This window comes from Dryobates pubescens, chromosome 18, assembly GCF_014839835.1.
Source record: "Dryobates pubescens isolate bDryPub1 chromosome 18, bDryPub1.pri, whole genome shotgun sequence".
NCBI classification, from domain to species: domain Eukaryota; kingdom Metazoa; phylum Chordata; class Aves; order Piciformes; family Picidae; genus Dryobates; species Dryobates pubescens.
Window position 1 is genome coordinate 22,708,917 of NC_071629.1, and position 21,982 is coordinate 22,730,898.

The 21,982-nt window shown below is 59.6% G+C and overlaps 2 protein-coding genes across 7 annotated transcripts in view; both read right to left on the reverse strand.

The window, feature by feature from the left end:
• Positions 1-128: 128 nt before the first annotated feature.
• Positions 129-3,170, reverse strand: GJB1 (gap junction protein beta 1). 2 transcript variants are annotated; one of them, XM_054169643.1, is made up of 2 exons: positions 3,119-3,170; positions 129-1,121 (listed from the first exon to the last, which is right to left on the reverse strand). In XM_054169643.1, the coding sequence occupies exon 2, from the start codon at positions 1,111-1,113 to the stop codon at positions 274-276; it is 840 nt and encodes a 279-aa protein (XP_054025618.1). In that variant the 5' UTR covers positions 1,114-1,121; positions 3,119-3,170; the 3' UTR covers positions 129-273. The 2 variants fall into 2 exon arrangements, with proteins under 2 accessions (XP_054025618.1, XP_054025617.1); XM_054169642.1 differs by lacking the exon at positions 3,119-3,170 and adding an exon at positions 1,814-1,935.
• A 4,496-nt stretch (positions 3,171-7,666) lies between these two features.
• The window catches only part of NLGN3 (neuroligin 3), a 45,100-nt gene continuing 30,784 nt past the window's right edge, over positions 7,667-21,982 (reverse strand). For all 5 annotated transcript variants that reach the window (XM_054169628.1, XM_054169627.1, XM_054169629.1 and 2 more), the window contains 4 exons: positions 19,415-19,564; positions 17,601-17,786; positions 10,791-11,580; positions 7,667-10,396 (listed from right to left, as the gene is read on the reverse strand). In XM_054169628.1, the coding sequence (XP_054025603.1) occupies positions 9,559-10,396; positions 10,791-11,580; positions 17,601-17,786; positions 19,415-19,564 (1,964 nt within the window). In that variant the 3' untranslated portion in view covers positions 7,667-9,558. The remainder of the gene's footprint in view (positions 10,397-10,790; positions 11,581-17,600; positions 17,787-19,414; positions 19,565-21,982) is intronic.

Sequence of the window (21,982 nt, forward strand, 5' to 3'; positions counted from 1 at the left end):
CCTGGGCATTGTAGTCCCCACAGCCCATGGCAGCACACACCTGGACTAGGGTGAGGGAGTGGGCACCCCACACTGCCACCTGAGCCCCTGGCACATCCTGGTCAGAGCAAAAGGAGGGAGGCAGCACCTGAGAAGGGATATTTAATGGCCCAAGATGCTCTCCCGACCATCTGGCAGGGCCAGACTGGCACCCGAGGGATGCTATCCATGAGACAGGGACAGGACAGGGCTGCGGGGCAGCAGCAAGGGCTGAGCCCCACCATGGTGCTGGCCCTAGCAGGCAGAGCAGCGGTCACCCTTCTCCTGCAGCACGGGGTTGCGGCGCAGCATGTCCTTGAGGGAGCCATCCTGCTCTGTCAGCAGCTGGTTGATCTCGTTCTGCTTGTACTCAGAGGAGAGCTTGTGCCCATAGAATGAGCCCTTCCCTGAGGAGGGGTTGGAGTTGTGCTGGCCCCGGCGGGCACAGGCCCGCACCACCAGGTAGACCAGCTCGGCCATGTTGAGGACGATGCAGATGCTGGAGGTGACCAGCATGAACACGGTGAAGATGGTCTTCTCGGTGGGCCGCGAGATGAAGCAGTCGACGGTGTTGGGGCAGGGGTAGGCCTCGCATTTGACCAGCCGCACCATCTGGTAGCCTGGGTAGAGCATGTAGAAGATGTACATGAACACAGCCTCGAAGAGCAGCCTGAAGACCACGCTGCAGACGTACGTCCACCACAGCGACCCCGAGATGCGCATCTTGTGCTTCTTCACTTCCTCCATGTGCTTGGGATCCGCGTGCCCCGTCAGCACCAGCAGCTTCTTCTCCTGGTGCTGCTGGTAAGCCACATGCATGGCCACAAGGAGGGCAGGCGTGGTGACAAGGATGAGCTGCAGGGCCCACAGACGAACGTGAGAGATAGGGAAGAAGTGGTCATAGCAGACGCTGTTGCAGCCAGGCTGCTGGGTGTTGCAGGTGAAGGCAGACTTCTCGTCCCCCCAGACGCTCTCAGCTGCCACCACCAGCACCATTATCCGGAAGATGAAGATGACAGAGAGCCAGATGCGCCCGATGGAGGTGGAGTGGCGGTTCACCCCACTCAGCACTGTGTAGAGGCCGGCCCAGTTCATTGTTCCTCCTGCAGGAGGAAGTAGCAGCAGACAGTGGCGTTAGGAGTGGGAAGAGGTCCATAGCTGAAACCCACCATGTCCCAGCACTGGTGGCAGCAGCTCCCAGAGTGCCTGACTGCCACAGCCCTGGTAGGCTGGAGACACAGAAGGATGGCTGCATGGCTCCCACCCCTGACACAGCTCAAGGCAGCATTTTGGCCCGAGCAGGAAGACCAGTTGGCCCTGTAGTTCCAGCTGCTCTTGCCCTGCCACCCCACACATACACAAGACATCCTGGCCCATGGCTGCTGCAGAGGGTGTGGATGAAGCTCCCACAGCTCCATAGGGACCTCCAATTTGCACCCAGAGCTGAGCTTTCTTAGCAATGGATGGACCCGAGCTGCTCCATGGCCTCTTCTTCACCAGCACCTCCCTGCCCTTGTCCCCCCATTCCCTTCAGGAGTGGAGCTGGGGAGCCCCATGCTGGGGAGCCCCCATTGTGCAACCATGTCCTTACCTGTGGACCAATATCAAAGCTCTCCTTCACATGGAGTGACCCTGCACCCCAAGCACAGGCTCCCACCCCACCGGGACCACCTGCTAGCACTGAGCAGCATTGGGAGCTGCTTCCCACCCTGAGCACAATGCCGGGGGAGTGGGGGAGTGGGTGGGACATGCCCTCCAGCATCCCCTTGGTAAGGAGAGTCCCTGAGGTGCATACCTGCCGGTGAGGAAGGGTCCTGGTGAGCTGCCCCCAGTGTTCCCTCTTAAGGTATCATATCCCACAGAAGAGTCCTGCTCTGTCTGTCCTCGTCTCCCTCTGCCACTGCCCTGCACTGGCAGTCATATGCTGCTTTATAAACTATTTGCATACAATGGGGCCTTTATCGGGCTCTGAACAACACACTTGGGCATTGAGATCCAACGCCCTGACTTCCGCCTACCCCAGCCAAACAAAGTGCCTGTGTGCTGCATTCCCGCTGCCAGCCCCACACCCGCTCCCACCTCACCCATGGCTCTGCCCCACCCCGACCACCAACCACGGGGTGCTTGTCGCTCTGCCCAGCGGAACCCATACTGGCACTGCACACATCACCCAGCTGGACAGACCCAGGGTGCCTGCAGATCCCCTCCCCAGGATGCCCAGCAGAGCCTGGCTGCTTGCCCATCCCGCATGGGTGGCATGAAGTGCTGCGGCTGGAGCTAGGATCTGGATGATCCCCAGTATGGTACTGAGAAGACTGTGGTGTGCTGGGTACAGCCCCTCTGCATTCCCACCATCAGCCTGAGGCTCTGCTGCCAGGAGGCTGGTGCCATAAGCAACATCTGCAAGGGCACTGGAGCTGCCTTGCATGCGCCCCATCCCATTGGAGCCATGAGAAAGAGTCCACCAGGCTGACGCTGACTGTGCGATAGCAGAGGCTGCACTGACAGCTGGGAGCTGCGTGCTGCAGGCGCTGGGAGCTGCAGGAGCTGGGAGCTGCAGGAACTGCATGCCTTTCCCAAGGTGGGGAGCCACTGATGCTGTCCCACTGTTCAGACACACTGGTGGGGGCAACAGCCTCTGCACTCGTAGACACCCCGTGCCTGTGTCCCTCGGGGCTGGTGTCCCAGACACACTGTTGCACTGTGCGCGGTCTCTGCAAGCATGGAGCTGTTAGGCTCAAGTTTTGTTCCCACCCCCAGGCGGGGAGCAGCACATTCAATAAAACCCTACCAGCTGGGGGCCCCCAGAGTGGTGGGGCAACAATACCATTGCAAATGCCACTGCCACCCTTCAGCCCAAAGTTTAAGTGCCTGGAGCTGAATAAATGGTGGTGGGCAAACAATCTCCAGCAAAGCTGCAGGGAGGGCAATCAGTGCCATGGAACAGGCTCCTTGCCCTGCTCCCCCCATTTATGTTAGCAACCCCGGTTCTGCCCTCCCTGGCCCACAATCAAGCTCTTCTGAGGCCCCAATCCTTGACCCCCCCAGTGTACCCCAGCTGGGGGATGTGTGGCCATCCCCACAGCAGTGTCATGCTCACCAGGCTCTCAAGTCAAGACCGGGACAAAGCTCTTGAGGAGCGCTGTAGCCTCTCATCTGCCAGCACAGCACCCTGGACTTTATACTGCCCTCCAGCACGTCACCCACCTCCTCCCAAACAGCCTTGCTCTCTCCTTTCAGGGACTTGCTCCCAAGTAAACACCGCAGGTGTGTCCAGCCTGTGCACACACTGCCGCGACACTTCCAGGGCAGAACAGCCCCTAGGGCCAGCCCAGGGACCACCGCACCACCGAGGCAGGGCCAGCCCCGCCCAGGATGGCCCCCCTGGGAGCTCTGTGTTGGCCCTGGTCGTGTGCTCTTGCTGTGAACACCCTCCTTGACTAATCCCCTGCAAGCCAGGCAGATGCAGCACGGCAGGGCTCCGCACTCCATCCCGGAGCATGGCTCTGGGCACCCCCAGCAGCCAGCGCACCTCGATCCGCTGCAGCAGGCTGCTGGCTGGTTCCTCGGGAGTCACGATACCCAGATTTGATGTGTGAAAGTGCAGCCGGGGAAGGCAAACAAATTGTCAACCATTAACCCATCTATCGGCCCGTTCCAAGGTCTCTGCGCTAAGCTGCAGCGCGCCAGGACATGCTGACCCAGCCCGGCATTTTGGGGCCCCAGTGTGGGCTGCGGGACACCCTCCTCCTCTCCCCTCCCCCGCCCTCCCCCTCATGAGGAGGATGGGAACAGTGCTGCCGTCCCCTCGTGAGGCTGGCAGGGTGGCACTACGAGGCACCGAGGGACTGCGGAGGGTCTCCTCGCAGCTGGTGGGAGCGGTGGGCAGCGCGGGGCCAGGGATCACCAGTGGCGTGGGGCGGGTGGGGCCGGCCGGGGCCGCAGTAGTCGGCCCGTGATAAGCAGCTGGCTGAGTCAGCAGCGCCTGGCGCGGAGCGGCAGCGGCTGTAGCCGCCGGCACCGCCCCGACCGGGCACCCGGGGCCCGGGGGTGTCCTGCCCGGAGTAGAGGGAGGGGTGGGGCAACTGGTGGCTTCCAGGAGGGGTTTGCTGGCTGGGCTAAGTATGGTGAAGCACTGGGGGCGGTGCAGCAGCCTGGACGGGCACTGGGGGCCGCTGGGGCTCTAGGAGGCAGCCCGCAGGCAGTGGGGCTGTGCTGGGGGGTGGTCGGCGCCCGCCATGCGGCCGCGGCAGCAGGGGGCGCTGCGGGGCCGGGCCGGGGGCAGCGCTCGGGGAGGCTCAGAGCGTGTGGGGGGTCGGAGCAGGGGGCTCAGAGGGGGATGGGCTCAGAGCGGGGTTGGGGCTCAAAGCAAGGAGCTCCGAGTGTAGGGGGCTTCAGCACTTGGTGGGGGGTGTCCGCCTGAAAGTCCATCAATGGAGAGAAACCACAGGGCGGAGGAAGGAGGCACACAGGGCTCTGCTGCCCAGCCAGTGCCTGCCCGGTGTCCTCAGTGGGAGGTGATGGGAGGACCCCGTGTGCCCGGGGCTGACGCTGACCTGTGGGCCCGGCCGGCAGGCGAACCTTGTGCAAAGGACAAGGACGGGCTGTACTAAGCGGACGTGCCTGGCGCTGCCTCCAGTGAGCAGAAAATTGCCCCATCCGTAACCACGTGAACCAGAAACGGACTCTTGCTTAATGACGTTAATTATGAGGTTAATTTGGTGTCTGAAGTTGCACCAAAGAGCTCGAGGACGTCGGCGTATCAAACGCAGACAAGCTAATGAGATGGGCAGGGCTCAGCCAACACCCGGATGGTGAGGTGGGGGTGATGCAGTTGCTGGGGTCAGAGATCTCACAGCCGAGCAGTCTGCATCAGTGCGACAGAAGAAATGAAGCTCTAGCCATCGCTGAAACACATCCGTTGCCAGGAGGAAAAGCGTGCTGCAAAGCAGGCGCTCGGAGACCCCCTTTCCCTAGCATCCTTCCCCAGGCAGGGGTGGCTCCATGTCTGGCCCATGGCTCAGCCTCGCCACCAGTCTGGGTGGCCGCTGCAGTGCAGGGGCTGCCATGCTTCCAGTCTCAGGCTGATGGCAGCACAGGTGTCCCTGGCTGCAGGCTTCTGCCCGCAGTGAGCCAACCCCCTCCGGTTTCAGTCAGCTCTGCTGGAAAGGGTACTGGCGGTGGGTGGGCACAGAAAACCTTTGTGCTGCTGCAGCACAGGGTAGTGCATGGTGTAACAACTTCTGCTCCCCTCCTGCAGGTCTGCAGTCCTGTGTTCTGGACACATCAGAGGTGCAGGGACCAAGATCAGGACACTGTCCTGGTGATGCTGCTGTGCAGAGCAGTATCCCTGCTCTCCTGCTAGCTCCTGGAGCAGGCAGCATCCAGGCATAAGTCCCTCAGCCCCCCGCCATGCCAGGGACACCTGTGCCGTTAATTTCACAGAACTGCAGAATCACAGAATGTTAGAGGTTGGAAGGGACCTTGAAAGATCATCCAGTACAAACCCCTGCCACAGCAGGGTCACCCAGGGCAAGCCCACACATCCAGGTGGGTTTGGAAAGTCTCCAGAGCAGGAGACTCCACAACCTCTCTGGGCAGCCTGCTCCAGGGCTTCAGCACCCTCACAGGGACAAAGTTTTCCCTTCTGTACCCTTGGCACCTCCTCTGCTCCAGCTTGCCCCCAGTGCCCCTTGAAATGGACACAATGGTCCAGATGTGGTCTCACCAGGGCAATGTAAAGGGGGAGGAGAACCTCTCTCAGCCTATTCATCACTCCCCTCCTAATCCACCCCAGGATGCCCTTGGCTTTCTTGGCCACAAAGGCACATTGCTGGCTCATGGGCATCCTTCTGTCCACCAGGACCCGCAGGGCCTGCTCCTCTGCACTGCTCTCCAACAGGTCAGCCCCCAAGCTATACTGCTCCATGGGGTTGTTCTTTCCCATACAATCCTCTTTGCCAGCAGCCCATAACTTGTCTCCTGAAGCTGAGGATGTCCCACAGTAGTTACAGAGATGTTAACTGCATGTGCTATCCAGGACACAGTCCCCTGGGCTTTGCCAGGTCTCCACTGCTGATGGTCAAGGCATGCTGGACAGCTGGAAGGCTCTGGAGTCTTGCAAAGGCAGCAGCATAATAGCAACAAGTTGTCTGTTACCAGCCTGCCCTTGTAGTCCTAACTGGGGTGGCCAGGCTAGCATAAAGGGACAGCTGTCAGTTTGGGCTATGGAAGGATCAGAAGGGGAGAAGGGCAGTGCAAGCCCCTGTTCTGGGGCAGAAAAGGCATCTTCCCTTCAAGAGGGCATTAGGCACTGCAGTGCAGGCAGCTGGTGGTTATGCCCATGTCAGTGGGATGGGCCACTGGCCGTCAAGCAGGGCTGTCCCTGCTGCTCACACCGCAGCAAAGCACCATCATTGCCATGGAAACTAGGCCCCTGTGGCCTGATGAGGGTTTTTCATCTTAGTTCTTCCAAAACAAGGCCACCTGTCAGCTGCAGGGGCTCACCCTAGGACCACAGCCCTAGACTGGACCAGAGGGGCCAGAGGTTGGAGTAGTGCTGGATGGGCTGCAGGTCAGGGTTCAAGGTGGGCAGCAGTCTCTTCCATCCAGAAAGCTATGTCTGCAGGTAGCAGCTCTTCCTATCAGCATGGAGAAGTCCTGAGGAAGACAGCCCTGTGCCCTAGGCAAGAGTACCATCAACTCATCAGAGTCCTGCCCGTGGCTTGGCTCTGCTGCTCACTGTCCTAGGTGCTCCCTGCCTTTGGCAGCACTGCAGTGCACACTGCCTGCCTCAAGCACCTTCTCTACCCTCTCCCTCTGCCCCATGGAAAAGGCTAGCCACAATCCCAGCCACAAACCCCGAGCCATGCCCATGCTGCCTTCCGTGTACTGCAGCTCCAGGACACAAGGCACAGGGTGGCAGAGGCTTCCCCTCTGGGCAGCACAGGGGGGCATGGTGGGGTCCAGCAAAGGGGCTGCAGCAAAGTGCTGAACAGGGTGACTTGTGCTCGTGGCACTGCAGCTGCGAGGGGCCCCGGGAGAGCTGGTCAGGGCTCCCCACGCAGCCCCCTGCGTAGCCTGTCCTGTCCCCCACCCACCCCCCGGCCTCGGCACTGCCTCTGCCGCCTGCGCTGCCTGCAGGCGGTTCAGAACCCATGCCTGGTTTCCATGGCAACCCCAGCTGAAATTACGTTAAAAAGAAACGAAACCAGCAGCTTTTCTGGTTGGCAAGAAGCAGGAGGGGAAATGAGCTGGGAAAGGCGAGGTGGGGGAGCTCGGTGGAAGGGGCCGTGGGGTAGACGAGGTCTCTGATGGTGTCCCGGTGCTGGGGAGACGGGGGGGTGGGGACAGCAGGGCTGGGAACGAGGCGGGAAAACCCCGACCGTGGCACCCGGTGTTGACAATCCTGCATCGCATGGTGCTGGCCTGTATGTGCACTGTGCTGGGGTCCATCACCTCCATCTGCTGGGTGATACCGGGGCTCTCCTGCTGCCTCTGCCCAGCAGGTAGCGGGAACATGCAGGCACAGCCACGGCTTCGGCGGCTCTGAGCCAGCGCTGGCCACCTCACTCCGCTCTGGGAGTCCCCAGACCCGGCACGCTCCAAGAAGAGGCAAGACACACTGCTATTAAAAATATCACTTCTGTTTTATTTGGAACTGGTTACTCTGCGCGGGTGACAGGGTATAAATACATTCTCCAAGGAGCATCCTCACTCAGCACTGCCTGGGCGGGGGACGGGGGCAGGGCGCAGGGCTGGGATTGCGCTCGGCACCGGTGCGTCACGGCCGCCAGTGCAGGCAGCGTCTGCCGGCCGGCCGCCTTGCACAGGGACGAGGTGTGGTGTTCCTGCAAGGACTCATCCCTTACTCCTGCAGCCCCAGAGCCCGAATGCCAGTGCCCACCATGGGGGGCTGAGACCGGGATGCTCTGTGTGGGTTTCTGGGCAGCTCCTTCTGCACGCCTGGCTGCACCAAAGCCTCTTGCCTTGCTGCTCCTGGTTCTGTGGCCACCACCAGCCCAGCAGGTACCCCAGATCTGGTGTGGGTGCTTTCAGCTCCAGGCAGGCTGCATCATTCCCAGCAGCTCCACTCCAGCAGCCTCTGCCCAGGCATCTATGCCAACCACACATCCCAGGTGCTAGAGCTGGGATCGCCCCACAGAAGGGTAAAGGCCACAGTGAGAGCAAGGTGGAAGGCAGAGTTGCTGTCGATGCATGGCTCACTCTGCTCCTGCCAGCCCCTCAGCGTTGCCCAGCCTTGCCACAGGCTGCAAACTGCTGGATCTGCTTTCGTGCAGTGGCACAGGCAGGGAGGGCACAGCATGACTCTGGGGCAATGGAGAAGGGATGTGGCATACTCCCAGGGCAGCAGGGGCAGCGTGCAGAGCACTGGGACATGGTGCCAGGGGGCCGCCCCGTGTTGATGGGAGTGGGGAGACAGTGCTCACAGCCGGTGATGCCCGCGCAGGGCGGTGGGTGGCACTGGCCAGCGGTGGCAGTGAGGTGGGCTGGGGCAGGGGGTGTTCACGGGCGGGCCGTTGGGGAGGCTGTTCGGCTGAGACACGTGGGCACGGGCAACAGAGGAGGGAAAATATAAAAAAATACAAAAGAGCGCAGCCCTGCAGTGCAGCGCAGGAGGCAGTGTCCCGTCCGGGGCCCGCCCGCGGCAGACGGGAGCCGCGGGGGGCCGGCACCGCGCGCACACGCTGGCTTCTAACTGGCTTTTTATTTTATATCAAGAACACTTGGTTTTAAAATTTTTACAAAGGACAAAACGCGGCGACTCTTGTTAGTGTGTAAAGAACTAAAGATCTGCTTAAAAAACGTCTCTGCAAAGAGAAACGACTGACACAAAAGAGATTCTCTGCAGCGCAAAGAGGGACAGAGGTGCCAAGTTTCCAGCCCGGGGCCCTGCTCCAGGGGTCCCTGAGCCGTGGCAGCGGCCCCAGCACCCACACTCAGCATGAGACAGAGTCCCCGGACCCCGCCTGCTCCCTCTGCCTATAGCACCATGGCCCAGGGACACTTCTCAACACAGTGAGGGAGCCTTTTCCAGGGCACTCGGGATGCCGTCCACCTAGGGATGCCCAGGCACCAGGTGGGAGGAATGCCCGGCCCTGCTCCTCATCAGTCCTGGAGCGCTCAGTGGGTGGAGCGCTGGGGATGCGATCATCCGGTAGGGAGGCACAGCCCCAGTCTGGGGAGCCCTGTGGCTGCTGCCAGCGGGTTTCTCCTTGCCCACCTGCGCTGGTGCGCTGGCACAGGGGACACACGGTGTTCCCCCTGCACCCCACTGGTGCCCCAGGAGCCAGAAGAGTCAAAGCACTTCTCAAAAGTTAGACAGGAACGAAAGAAAAACTGCTGGGGAGAGTGGGGCAGCTGGTTGTGCCAGGACCCTGCAGGTCTCGAGGCTTGGTGCTACACCGTCCGTGGGCGCTGCCCCTCCGTCTGGGTGCTCCGCTGGCCCCGCTGGTCCCTCTGCCAGTGTCTGCTGCTTGCGTGTGCGTGCGTGCATGCGTGTGTGCCGGCAGCGGGCAGCTATACCCTGGTGGTGGAGTGTGAGTGCGGGAGCCCCGTGCTGTTGAAGCCGGCAGTGAAGGTGTTGTAAGGGTGCAGGGTCTGCAGCCCCACCAGCGAGTTGGGTATCATGGTGATGGTGTTGGGGGTCATGAGCGGGATGTCATCCGGAGAGCGGCGCAAGGTGAGGGTGTAGTCGGGCAGAGCGGCCAGGCGAAGGGCATCGTGGGGCGGCACGGCCTCGCACTCGTGGTGCCCCTGGCTCACCTGCAAGGAGGGCATCTCCTCGTCGGGTGCATGGGCAATGTCGTTGGTGGCACCGTGCTGGGGGCTGGGCTGCTGGTGCGTGTCCTGCCGGCGCTTGTCCTTGCGATAGTAGAGGGCGGCGAAGGCCAGCACGTTGAGGAAGAGGAGGGAAGCACCCACGGCGATGGTGACACTCAGCTCGGTGGAATAGTCGCGGGGGCTCTCCAGCAGGGTGCCTGCCTCCTGCTCTGGGCTCCACTTCTCCTTCCCATTGTCGCTGTTGTAGGCAGGGGAGATGGCAGGGCGCTTGGTGGTCCAGAGCTTGCCGTTCGGCCGGCGCGTGATGTGGGAGTTCTGCGTGGTGTCGGGCGGCGGCACTTTGGTGGTGGTGGAGGTGTAGTGGAACATATCGTGCAGGTTGTACAGGTGGGGGACCAGGTGCTTCCAGAAAGCCACCTTGGTGGCACGGTAGTGGTCACGTACCCGTGGCTTCAGCCCGATGTGCAGGTACAGCTGGTCACGGGGGTTGTACTTGGACCAGGCCACCTCCTCGAACCGGTTGGCCTTTGTGTGGATGAACTTCGTGTCCTGGGGGACAGGCTTGTTGGGGTCCCTGGAAAAACACAGGCAAAACAGAGCTAGCACTGGGAAAAGCTGTAGGAGCAAGGGGAGAGAGCTGAACACAGAGTTGGACGCTGGGGGGACCTTTACCAGGGTGGCCTGGCAAAAGGTCTTGCATGGCTCAGCAGCACCCCAACTCTGGGGCAGCTCTCACCCATGGCCAACCAACCTCCCACCCCCACATCTGTCTGAGTCATGTCCTAAGGGATGGCTGTGCTCTCAGCCTCTCGTGTGGCTGGTGCCCTGACCCCAGTGAAGCCTCAGCACACGGACCCACAGGCATGTGTCTCATACCAGGCATGACACCCCCCTCCCCCATCACTACTCCAAATGGTGCAGCTGCAGTGTGTGTGGACTCCCCAGACGCAGCTCCCATCACCACTCACCCTGTCTTGGCAAAGTTGGTCCAGTAGGTCATCACCACAGCACTGAGCATGACATCGTTCTTGGAGAAGTTGCAGGGAAAGAGGTCTGTGGGGCCAATCATGGGGATCCCAAACACATAAGGCACCTCATCCCCATGGGCTGCGTCGGACCACGCAGGCTTCATCAGGCTCTGGCAGTGGTGGTAGAAGGCGTAGAAGTAAGTGGGGGAGCCATAGCGGGCGTGCAGGTCAGCTGTCACCACCGACGGCTCCACCCACTGGTGGTCGGTGAAGAGAGCCACCAGAGTCTTGCGACGTGTCTCGGGGTTGTCCCTGTCAGCCCAGTCGGTGTACATGAACTTGATGGTCTCCCTCAAGGTGTCCTTGCCCTCAGGGTAGCCATACAGGTTGTCTACAAAGTTGGACACCGAGTAGTCAAAGTCACTGCCCGAGACGCCGTCCTCAGGGTCCACCACGCCCTCCACGAACTTCAGCCCCTCACCCTGATTGACCCCCAGCATGATATCATAATTGAGGAACTCGCCCTGCTCCATCAGGATCTCTGGGTCATCTGGGATCACATCCCCATCAATGACAGGCCCAAAGGCCACGTGGTAACGAGCTGGCTGGATGTCCTGCTCCACCAGCTCCTTGGCGCTCTTCTGACGCAGGCAGTCCACCATGTCCACTGTGTCCAGCACGTTGCAGCCCACCTTGTCGGCCAGCATGCTGGTGTACTTCACAGGCTGGTAGTTCACTGCCCAGCTGGAGAGTGCAGAACCGCTCTGGATGATGGCCCTCTGGAATAGACCTGCAAGACAGGCAAGGAACGGAGGAAGCTTGCAGTGGGGTGAGAGTGGTTCCAGCACCCTGCTGTTGCAATGCTGCAGTGTGGAGAAAGCATTGATGCCCTTGGATCCCTGCAAGGAGAGAGTGCTCCAGTCTGCGCTGCCCACTGAGGTGGGCTTGCACAGAGGGCTCAGCTCAGGGCCACCACAGGGGTGGTAAAGCGACATCTGGGCATGCAGTGTGTGCCCCTGGCAGCAGCCAAGGGCACCTGAGCTCTCTGAGGATCCCATTGCAGGCGATGGCCCAGCATCCCTCTGTCCCAGTGTGGGAAGGAGAGGGGCCACGGCTGCATCACAGCCTGGCTTTGCTGAGCAGCCTGTGCTGTTCCAGCTGCCCCCAGAACATGTTGCCTGAGCCTCCGAGGGGCATACGGTGCCCCCAGCTCAGTGCCATGCTCCAGCTCAGGGTGGCAGGCAGGATGCAGGCTGGCAGCAGCGGCAGGGTTAACGCCTGCTCAGGGACACTTAACCCTGCATGTCCCACCCCACCGCTTTGTCAGGGTCCCCCTCACCCCCTCCCTGCCGCTTCCTGCCCAGCTGGGCCTGCTTGGTGCCAATCCGGCCCCACAGGAGCATGCTGCCAAATGCACAAAGAGGGCCTTTTTGCCACCGGGAACACAGAGGGAGTGGACTTTCGCCCTGGAAAACGGGGCCACAAAGGCCCTGGCCCAGGCGGAGGAATGCGTGGCTGCGCTCCAGCCCCATGTCAATGGTGCTTGTGCTTAGAATACAAAGGGCAACGAGGAAGCAAAGCCTCCGTGGCAGTGAAAGGCAGCTGGTCTCAGGGTGCACCCTGGGATCCCTGCTCACTGGCCAGACCTTTCCCGCACCCCAAATGCTGCCTGCACCCTCACGAGACCCCCCACACTTGGTCACCAGGAGGCAAGCAACGGTGCTGCTGCAGCCACGCGTGGAGTGCCTGCATGAGACTCCCTCAGCAGCCAGGGCTGTGCCACCCCGCAGGGGAGCAGGCACCTTCCCCAGCACAAGTACCAGAGGCTCCTGACTCCCAGCCACCATGTCCACGGCTCTTGCCCGCACGCACTGTCCTCACTCTGCCAAGTACCTGATGTACAAGTCCCAGGCAGTGGGACAAAGAGAAGTCACAAGCTCTAGTCACCTCCCAGTGCCCCAGAAAGCTGTAGCCAGCCTACGGGCTGGAGTCTAGCCACAGGCTTGCTTGCTCTGCGCCATCATCCACATGCCAAAGAGCTGGGGTGAGGGTTCCTTGGCTCACAGGAGATGCCATCCCAGAAGCAGCTATTGCTCCCTGCCAGCAGTATCACTTCTCAGACAGATCCACTGGGATGGGCTCTGCCCCTGCCTGGGGAAGCTCAGGCAGCTGGGGTCACCAACAGCTGGCCACCTTCCTGATGGAGCCCATTGCTGTGGCACAGCTATACCCTGACCCAGGGGAGCCAGGACTCTGCACATTGTCCCGCTCCATGCCAGCACCTAGCTGAAGCCCACAAGCACCCCAGGGAGCCATTGCCACCTTGCAGCTCATCCAGGCCCTTTGGCCTGCTGGGGCCTAGACAGGAAGATGTGGTTCTGCCTTCCCTGCCTGTTCCCCACTGAAGGAAGAGTCCTGTCCTACAGAGCCATCTGCCATGGCACAGCAGGTACTGAGTGGCATGAGGGCTCTAGAGCAGGATGCTCGCTGCTGCAGGCTGCTGCCAGCTCCTCATTTCCCTTTTACTTTGCACAGCACCTGAGACTGGAAACGCCTCTGAGGTTATCTGGGCCATGGCCTGCTCAAAGCAGGGTGCCATGTCCAACTGAGGTATGAGCATCCTCAAAGCTGGCAGAGAAGGGAAGCAGCCCTCATGGAGCAGGAGATGGAGTAGAGGAAGCAAGAGGTTTGCCCAGCAGTGACCACTCCTGCCCTGCCCTGGTTGGCTGGGGAGAGAAGCAGCACTTTGGTCCTTGGCAAGGAATCCACCCACCTAGGAGGACTGAGGCTGGCAAGGAAGCTGCAGGTCTCCCTGGCAGACAGACACAGCATACACTGCACCAGCCTGCAGTGCCTGCCTCTCACAGCGCCTGGCAGAGCAGTCACAAATTAGCAGCTTCATTAATAGCTCTTGATCATGATGAGCTTTATTTTGGTGAAATAAAAACAAACCCGCCTGGGCTGCAGGCTGCATCTTAGTGCAGCTCCTTTGCCATGCTCCAGAGCCAGCTGCCCCACGCCTGGGCAGAGGGCTGCTCCAGCCAATGGTGCACGTAATGCCGTAACCCCCATGGGTGGGGGGAGGTGGGAGGGATGTGGGGTGGGTGTAGCCATTTTATGGCATTATGTGCAACACTGGCTGCAAGACCAAGTACTCCCCTCTCACCTCAATGCACCTACAGCCAACAGCAGTGAAGGTGCAGGGCACCCAGCACCACTGCAATGCAGCAAGGGCCACACCACAGGCATTGGGGCTGGACGTAGCAGCAAAGGGCATGGCAGGCAGGTGCAGGGTTTAGTGGCAGAAAGCCTGGTGCCACCTGAAAAGTGCTGTAGTGGCACAGCAGTAATTTGCATGCCTGGGAAGTCAGGGAGCAGACCCTCCATGCTACTCCCTCCATCACAGGCCTATACAAGTGGTTGGGGTCACCTGGGCAACCAAGCTTCCAAAGAGGTGACACCTCTGCTTTTGGCCTGTAAAGGGCTTCCCAGCTCTTTGCCCACACTACCCAGGATGCCTGCACAAGGACAGGAGGCCATATGGAGCGTCAGGTATCCACACAGGGACATGGTGCAGCCACAGGCAGGCCCCCACAGCCACGGAGAATCCCCCCGCCATGCCCACTGCTGGGAAATGAGCCTGCAAAGATCTGTCTGTGTTTCTCTCAATTTACCATCTAACACAAGTGCTAACAAAAGCATCTCCTCCTCTAGGCCAGAGAGCTGCTGCCTGCTCTGCATGGCTCTGGGTAGCTGGGAATGCTACTCCCAGAGCTCTGGAAGCCGTGAGGGCAGCCCCGGTCCTGCCCTGCTCTGGTATTGCAGTGGCTCTGAAGGTGTAACTCACATTTTCCATGCTCTTGAGCTTACTGTACTCCAACACCTGTTAATATTTGTCCAAGTCACCATGCAACAGCCCCAAGAGCATCTGACTCAGGAGCTGGCACAGTGGGAGCAGGACGACAGAGAGGCTGACTTCAGACACCAGGCACTCAGGCAGGAGCACTGCAGGATCACAAGTGTCCTGAGCACCCTGGGGTGGCAGGGAAGGGCACATCCTGAGCACCCTGGGGTGCCACATCTGTTACCCAGAACAGATACATCCCGGGCAGGCAACAACAGCTTTACCTGCCTAGTTTCTTTCCCTCTGCTTTATTCCAACATGGCAGGGCACCAGCAGCAGGGCCAGCAGTGCCAGCAGGCTGTGGGGCAGTCATGGAAGACCAGGGACCACCATGCCCAAGATACCAGCTTTTTGGAAGCAGCTGCCCACCAGGTCTAGACACATCTTAGTTGTTTGGTCTGTGGGGCAGAGCATCCCCCAGAACTCTGGTCTGGTCTGTGGAGCCCAGTGGCAGAAGCAGCCACTCAGTGCAGGAGCACTCTGCACAGGGTGAATTGGTGCTGGCTGTGACACAGGCTTCAGCGCAGAGGGAGCATGGGGCACTGGTGGGCTCCAGAGCCAGAGATAGCACATTGTTAGGAGACTCTGGAGCTCTTCTGCATACTTAATCCCACAGGCCACAGCAGCAGGTCTCAGCCTGCTGCTTTAGATGACTGGCTTGTCCAAGGAGAAGCTGGCAGCCAGCTGCCAATGCTGGGCACCCTAGCGGGCAGCAGGGATGGGTGCAGAGGCACAGGCAGTGCCACTCCTGTTCCTGAGAAAGCACCATCAGAGTTCAGCAGAGTCCAGCAGGTCAGGGAGGCTGCATGGGGGTAAGCTCATCACAGAGCAAGCATTCTGCCAGAATCAGGCACGTTTAACCAAAAGGGCAGCTGGAGAAATCTGGGAAAAGACAGCTGGACTGGGCTTGCCTTCAACTCCACAGTGAACTGCCAGCCTGGTACTATACCAGCTCTGGGCTCAGCAGGGCATCACCCTTCACTACCCACCATGAGCAGACTCTGCCACCTCTCACTGCAGCCAACACCAGCCTTGTGCTGCCCACCTCCCTGCAAACCTCCAAGCGGCTGCACAGCTGAGCAGGCTGGGACACCGTGGTGTAGCCACTTCTGCAGCAGTCTGGGCTGAGCTCATTCCTGCTTTCAGTTTCGGGGCAGTCACATCTATTGACAGCTCCCAGGGCTAGAGGGAGGCTGCCCAACGCTGCCAGCAGCCTGGCTAGTGCCAGTCTCATCCCATACACCCTCTGCCATGTCATCAGCCTGCTGATGTTCCGCAGGTCTCCTTTATTCCTGTGTGGTTCCCAGGGTGTAGAGCAGGACTGCAGCTCTTTGCAATGGCTTGAAGTGCAATTTTGTGTCTCTGAGGTGCAGACTTACACATGTCCACTGCCTGTATGCATCCCTTTCTCTGCACCACGTCTGAGGACACAGCACTGCAAGAGGGCTGCACCCTCACCCCTGTGACTCAGTCCCTGGCAGGCTGGTCCTCTGGATTCTATCCAGCTCAGGCTTTGCTCCTGTGGTTTCCTTCAGCAGGCTCACCCAGAACACCTCTGCTCCCATGGTTATTTCCCCCCTCCAATGCTCAGTGTCTTTGCAAATAGTTCATACACATTTGCACTTATGCCAACAAAATCTTTTAGAGTAAATAATTCTGTTCTTTATCTAGAGTAAACACTTTGCTATGTTTACAGATATCAATCATATCACTTCCACCTGTGTTTTGCTAGCAGCAACACTTCTGTCTCTCCCAGTCTTACTAGATGGGGCCCTCCATCCCTCCCCAGGCTCAGGTCTGGCTTCCCTTCTATTACTGGAATACTGCCTTTCCCAGCACCAAGATTTTGTGCTGGAAGGGATCTTGAAAGCTCATCCAGTCCAACCCCCTGCCAGAGCGGGGTCACCTAGAGCACATCACACAGGAACACAGCCAGGTGAGTTTTTAATATCTCCAGAGAGGAAGACTCCACAGCCCCCCTGGGCAGCCTGCTCCAGGGCTCTGGCACCCTCACAGGGTAAAAACTTGTCCTCATATTTACATGAAACTTCTCTGCCTCAGCTTCCACCACTGCCCCTTGTGCTGTCACTGGGCACCACCAAACAGAGCCTGGCTCCAGCCTCTGGGCACTCACCCTGCACATCTTTATAACCATTGATGAGGTCACCCCTCATGCTCCTCTTCTCTAAGCTCCAGAGCCCTCAGTTCCCTCAGGCTCTCCTCGTATGGAAGATGTTCCACTCCCTTCATCACCCTCATGGCTCTGTGCTACACTCTCTCAAGCAGCTCACTGCCTGTTTGGAACTGAGTGGCCCAGAACTGGACACAATATTCCAGATGCAGCCTCACCAGTGCAGAGTAGAGGTGGAGGAGAACCTCTCAACCTACTCCTCACACCCCTTCTAATCCACCTCCAAATGCCATTGGCCTTCCTAGCCACCAGAGCACGTTTCTGGCTCACGGTCATCCTTCCATCCACCAGGACCCCCAGGGCCCTTTCCCCTTCACTGCTCTCCAGAGGTCCATCCCCAACCTGTCCTGGTGCATGGAGTTGTTCCTTCCCAGGGGCAAGACTCTACATCACCTCCACACCTGTACATGGATAAGTCTGGGTGCCCAGGCAGGGAGGTCCCCAGCTCTCCCCATGCCCAGGTGCTGGTACCAGGCTGCAGCCCTGCACATTGGCAGCATTGCCTCCCTCCCTGGCTCCCATGTGCTCTGAAACTGCCTTCTCCCTGTGCACAATCAGAAGGTTTTGCTTCCCAGCCCTGGCTCTAGGTCTCATCACTGCCTAATAAAAAGCTGCCCTGACTTTGCTAGGGCAACAAGGAGCTCGCTTCCCTGGGTTAGCATCAGCAGGGTGCTTGCTTGTAGCTGCAGCATCCTCAGGGATAGCTGGCACCTACCTTCAGAGTGGTGGGAGAGGGTGAGCAGGCTGACACAGGAGGCACCGATGCCAGAGCCGAAGACAGTGATGCGCAGGGGATCTCCTCCGAAGAAGGCAATGTTCTCACTGACCCAGCGCAGGGCCTGGATCTGGTCCAGCAGCCCATAATTGCCCTTGGCAGCCTGGTCTCCTGTGCTCAGGAACCCTGCAAGCCAAGGAGAGCCTAGTTAGGGATGAGGAAGCGGGGGTTGTTCTTTTCTCTCCAACCCCTGGCACCCCTCCAGGCATAGGGGAGATTCTATGGGACCCTGTCCCACCACAACAGGAGACCCTGCTACCACCAGAGTCCTGTGAGCATGAAGCTGGAGCAGGGACACCACCGAGTTCCAGGCACTCTCTGGCAGAGGGGTGAAAGCCTGCAAGGACAGCTGCAAGCCCCAAGAAGCCTCTCCAGTCAGTTGTAAGCAGTGACAGGGTGACAGGCACAAAGCCCTGTCCTCCCCACACCACCACCTGTGCTAACAGCTCCAGAGGTCTCACACATGCCCCAAGGAAAGCCCAGAAAGCACCAGGAGATGCAGGCAGGCTGAGCACGTCCACAGCCAATGCTTCCCATGGCCCACAGGAGGCTCCACAAATCGAAGGAGGTCAGCTGGGCAGAGGGGAACTGGCTGCAGCTTAAAATGCAAAGGCTTTCAGTGAGGAAGATGCTGAGAAATAGGTTCAACAGTAAAGGGAACACCCAAGATAAGCTATCAGTGTTTTGTTTGCTTTGACTCAAAGCAGGAAGCCAAAACCATGCTCCTGAAGGAAAATGCAGGCAGGTAACCCCAACAGGCAGGAGCTGCTCTGTTCAGAGCACTGGAGGTGCTGTGACCAGGCATGGTGCCCATGCTGATGGCCTCATTCACATCCTGTCTCCTGTTGTAACTTCTGTCTCTGAAATGTGCACCAACTCCTCCTGAAGGCCTGACTTTAATCTTGAAAGGTCCAGAAGAAGCTTGGTTCCTACTGAACCACTTTTACCACTTAACTTCCATCGTGCCCATGGCTCTGCAGGGGCAGAGGGATGTGCTGCCCCAGATACTGGCCCAGGGCCCAGCTGGCTAGAGACAGTGCTATGCCAGGCTGGACAGCTGGGAGTAGAGCTGGCCCTGCCAGCAGCTTGGCTGGGAAGGAACTCTCCTCAAAGCTCTGCACTCCTCGTTATCCCTGCTGCTAATGGAGGCAGCAGTGATGCTCCAGGCAAAGCTGTGTCCCAGCCCCTGGGGGTTTCTGCAGCAGAGGCAGGGGCTCACACTGCCTTTTGACCCTGTGTCCCCATTCTGCCGCTCTAGGTCACCATTGCTTATGAAAAAGGTACTGCCACCCTCCTCTATACAGCACCTGACACCCTTTGGTGATCCTGTCTGCAGATGGCCAGGCCATGGTGAGTGTCTGTGGGAGTCCTGGCAGCCCAAACAGCAGGAGGGCAGCGTGTGCCTGGGGAGGGAGAGCTGCCAGATCCAGAGGGGCAGCCAGGCAGTGCCTGCTGGCAGCTCATGGCTCTAAGCCCTGTCAGGAGGTGCTGGATAAACACATTTATTATTTATTTAACTGCAAACCAATATTTGCTTTCAGTTGAGCCAGTTTGTGTCAGTGAGCCTGGGGTGGGCAACTGCCTGCTGGGGGTACTGCCATGCGGCACTCTGCTTGGTAGCCAGCGTGGAGGGCAGGGGCAGCGCCTGCAGTACAGCCCCCATCCTGCCGGGTCCTGCGCCCCCTGCCCCCTTGCCAGCTGGCTGAAGCCCAGGTGCCCACGGGTGGCCCCTGCGGGGCGGCTGGCAGCCCTACCGAGCACTCCGACGCGGTAGTTGAGGGTGATGACGATGACGTTCCCGTAGCTGGCCAGCACGCTGCCGTCGATCATGTTCCCGGTGCCCTCCATGTACGAGCCCCCGTGGATGTACACCATCACTGGCTTGGCCCCGCTGTCCCGAATGTCTGGAAGGAGAGGTAGTTAAACACAGGACCACACCAACAGCCACAGCACCCTGCCCAACAGGCAGACCAAGGACAAGGGCAATGCCAGCTGCCAGGAATTCCCCAGGGCTTAGAGGGCTCAGAAGCCAAACCCAGCACTCTCCTGGGAGCCACAGCATAGACCTCCAAAGCCAACCCCTAGTGAACCAGCCCTATCAGCCCCTCTCCGGGTGGTAGCAGCCACTGTGCCATCCCCACACTGCTGTCCCCTTGGGGGTCTCAGCACACGCAGGAGAGATGCTGGCTGGACTTGGCTGCTCTTCCCCAAAGCTGGGCTCTGGCCACACGCGGGAGCCAGACCGGCGCCATCTCTGTTGCGGGTGGGAGTTTCAGAGTCCAGCCCTGGGATACAGGACCATGTCCCATCTTTGGCTGGACCCAAGCCCTTGGCTCTGGGAGTCCCAGAAGCTGGCATTGTAGGGGGGCAGGAATGGGGGTGTGCAGGACCTGGAAGGCAAGGGGGTACTGGTGGGTGCGCCAATGTCTGACTCTCCCACCCCCATCTCCTGGGAAGGCAGAAACCTGTCGGCTGCCTGGGTGCGAACTCTGGCACCCCAGTGCCCAGACACAGCCATGGTGATGAGGCAGACAGTGTGTGCACGTGTGCATGACAGGGGTGAGCACAGCATATGGATGGGGACAGGGCATGAGACATGGAGTGAGGATGGCAAATGGAACCCTGTCAAGGACTGCAGGACCCTAGGGGACAGGAAGCTGCCATGCTTCCTCTCTTGACTGGCCCTGTCCAGGGGACACCCTACCTCTTCTGCCCCACTGGCCTGAGATCCCTCCTGGAGCTGAGCCCACGTGCCAAGGGAAAATGCCCATGCTCAGCTCCTGACACATCCTGCCTCTGTTAGGGGGAGGAAGCAGCTGCACCTGTCGTGGTGCACATGCCTGTAGTGCCCAGCCCTCTCCTGGGCTGCCAGGCCAGCACTGATGGACTTTGTTCCCCTTCATGCTCCCCCACATCCAGTGCCTTGCTCAGGTGTGCTGGCATCACCTGCCTCCCTCCCAGCTGCACTGTGCAGTCCCAGCAGCCAGTCCCTGCCACAGTCCCTGCCAGGCTGACTCACGGGGCACAGCCACACCAGCCCAGCAGAGGTGCCTGGTCAGAGTGGACATGCTCCCTCACGCCCATCTAACCCCTGCCCATGTCGACTCCTCGTGACTTGCCAGTCACAGGGGGCTGTTGGGTACCTCTGGCCATCCTCACCTCCAGCTGCAGGCCACAGCATGGCTAAGGGTGGCCTTCCTTCTGTGTCGAAAACCTCTTCCCTCCAGGAGAATGAGGATATGGCAAATCTGTGCCAGCTCCTTCCCTATTGCCAGTATGCAGCTAGGCAAACGTACAGACCTGGGGAGCAGCAAGCTCCTGCAGCTCCACCAGGACAGATCATGCCCATGGAGCAGAGCTATGGCAGGACAGCTCTTCCCAGGGCAACCTGCCTGACATGCAAAGGGCAGGGACACGAGTGCCTGTGTCCTCCCTGCCACACGCTCCCAGTGACACACAAGGGGACTTCCTTGCAGGAGAAGGGCAGCAATGTGCAAAGATGTACCAGGGAATAAATGGCTCCTGATCACTGCAGCACATTTAGTGTGTGGAGGTTTAGCACAGTCAAGACACTCAGGCTGAGTGCCAGTTTACGCCCTGGTACACAAGATCCTGGAGCACAGGTCAGTGGGAGTAAACAACAGGGGGTTGGTACTGCCAAGGAAAACACTTTTCATCTGTTTCCCAGATCCTAAACACCATCTGCTGGGCCATGCTCGAGCTGCCCTGGGACTCCTGTACACCACGAGGCTCCCCCATCCTCAGCACGCCAGGGCTGCACCCTGGCTGATCCCTTCTCCTCCATGCAGCCAAACACACACACTCCATAACCTGCAGATGGACACCCCCACACTACTAAGAACAGCACATTCTGAAGCTTGCTGAGGCCTGGTGCACATCTAGAGTCACATCTTCTCAGAAGCCCACTGGATCTGCCTTGGCTGGTGCTGATGGTCTGGTTGCAGGCAAAGACATTGCTCATGTCAGGTGAAGGAAAAAGTTAACAGAAACCATGTCTGAGTGGACCTCAGGTGTCCTGGGCACGGCCAGGCGCCCTGTGGGTGTCAAGCTGCTGGCATGGCCACCCTGTGGTGGCACCCAGAGCGGTGGCTGAGTTGCTAGCTCCCAGATGCATGTCACTGACTCCAGAGGGATGAGGCTGGAGGTGGGATGTGACCAGGCTCAAGGTGAAATGGGCCCAGGTGCTTGAGGGCTCCTCTCCTCCCAAGCTGCCATGCTTCCTCCCTGCCCTTGCTCAAGTGGTGCAGGGGCAAACTTCTTCCAAAGCAAAAAAATCACCCACCACCTCTTGAGCTTCCCTC

Bases quoted from the DNA above. Each gene is read 5' to 3' on its own strand.
- GJB1 (XM_054169643.1), bottom strand. From the start codon at position 1,113: ATGAACTGGGCCGGCCTCTACACAGTGCTGAGTGGGGTGAACCGCCAC.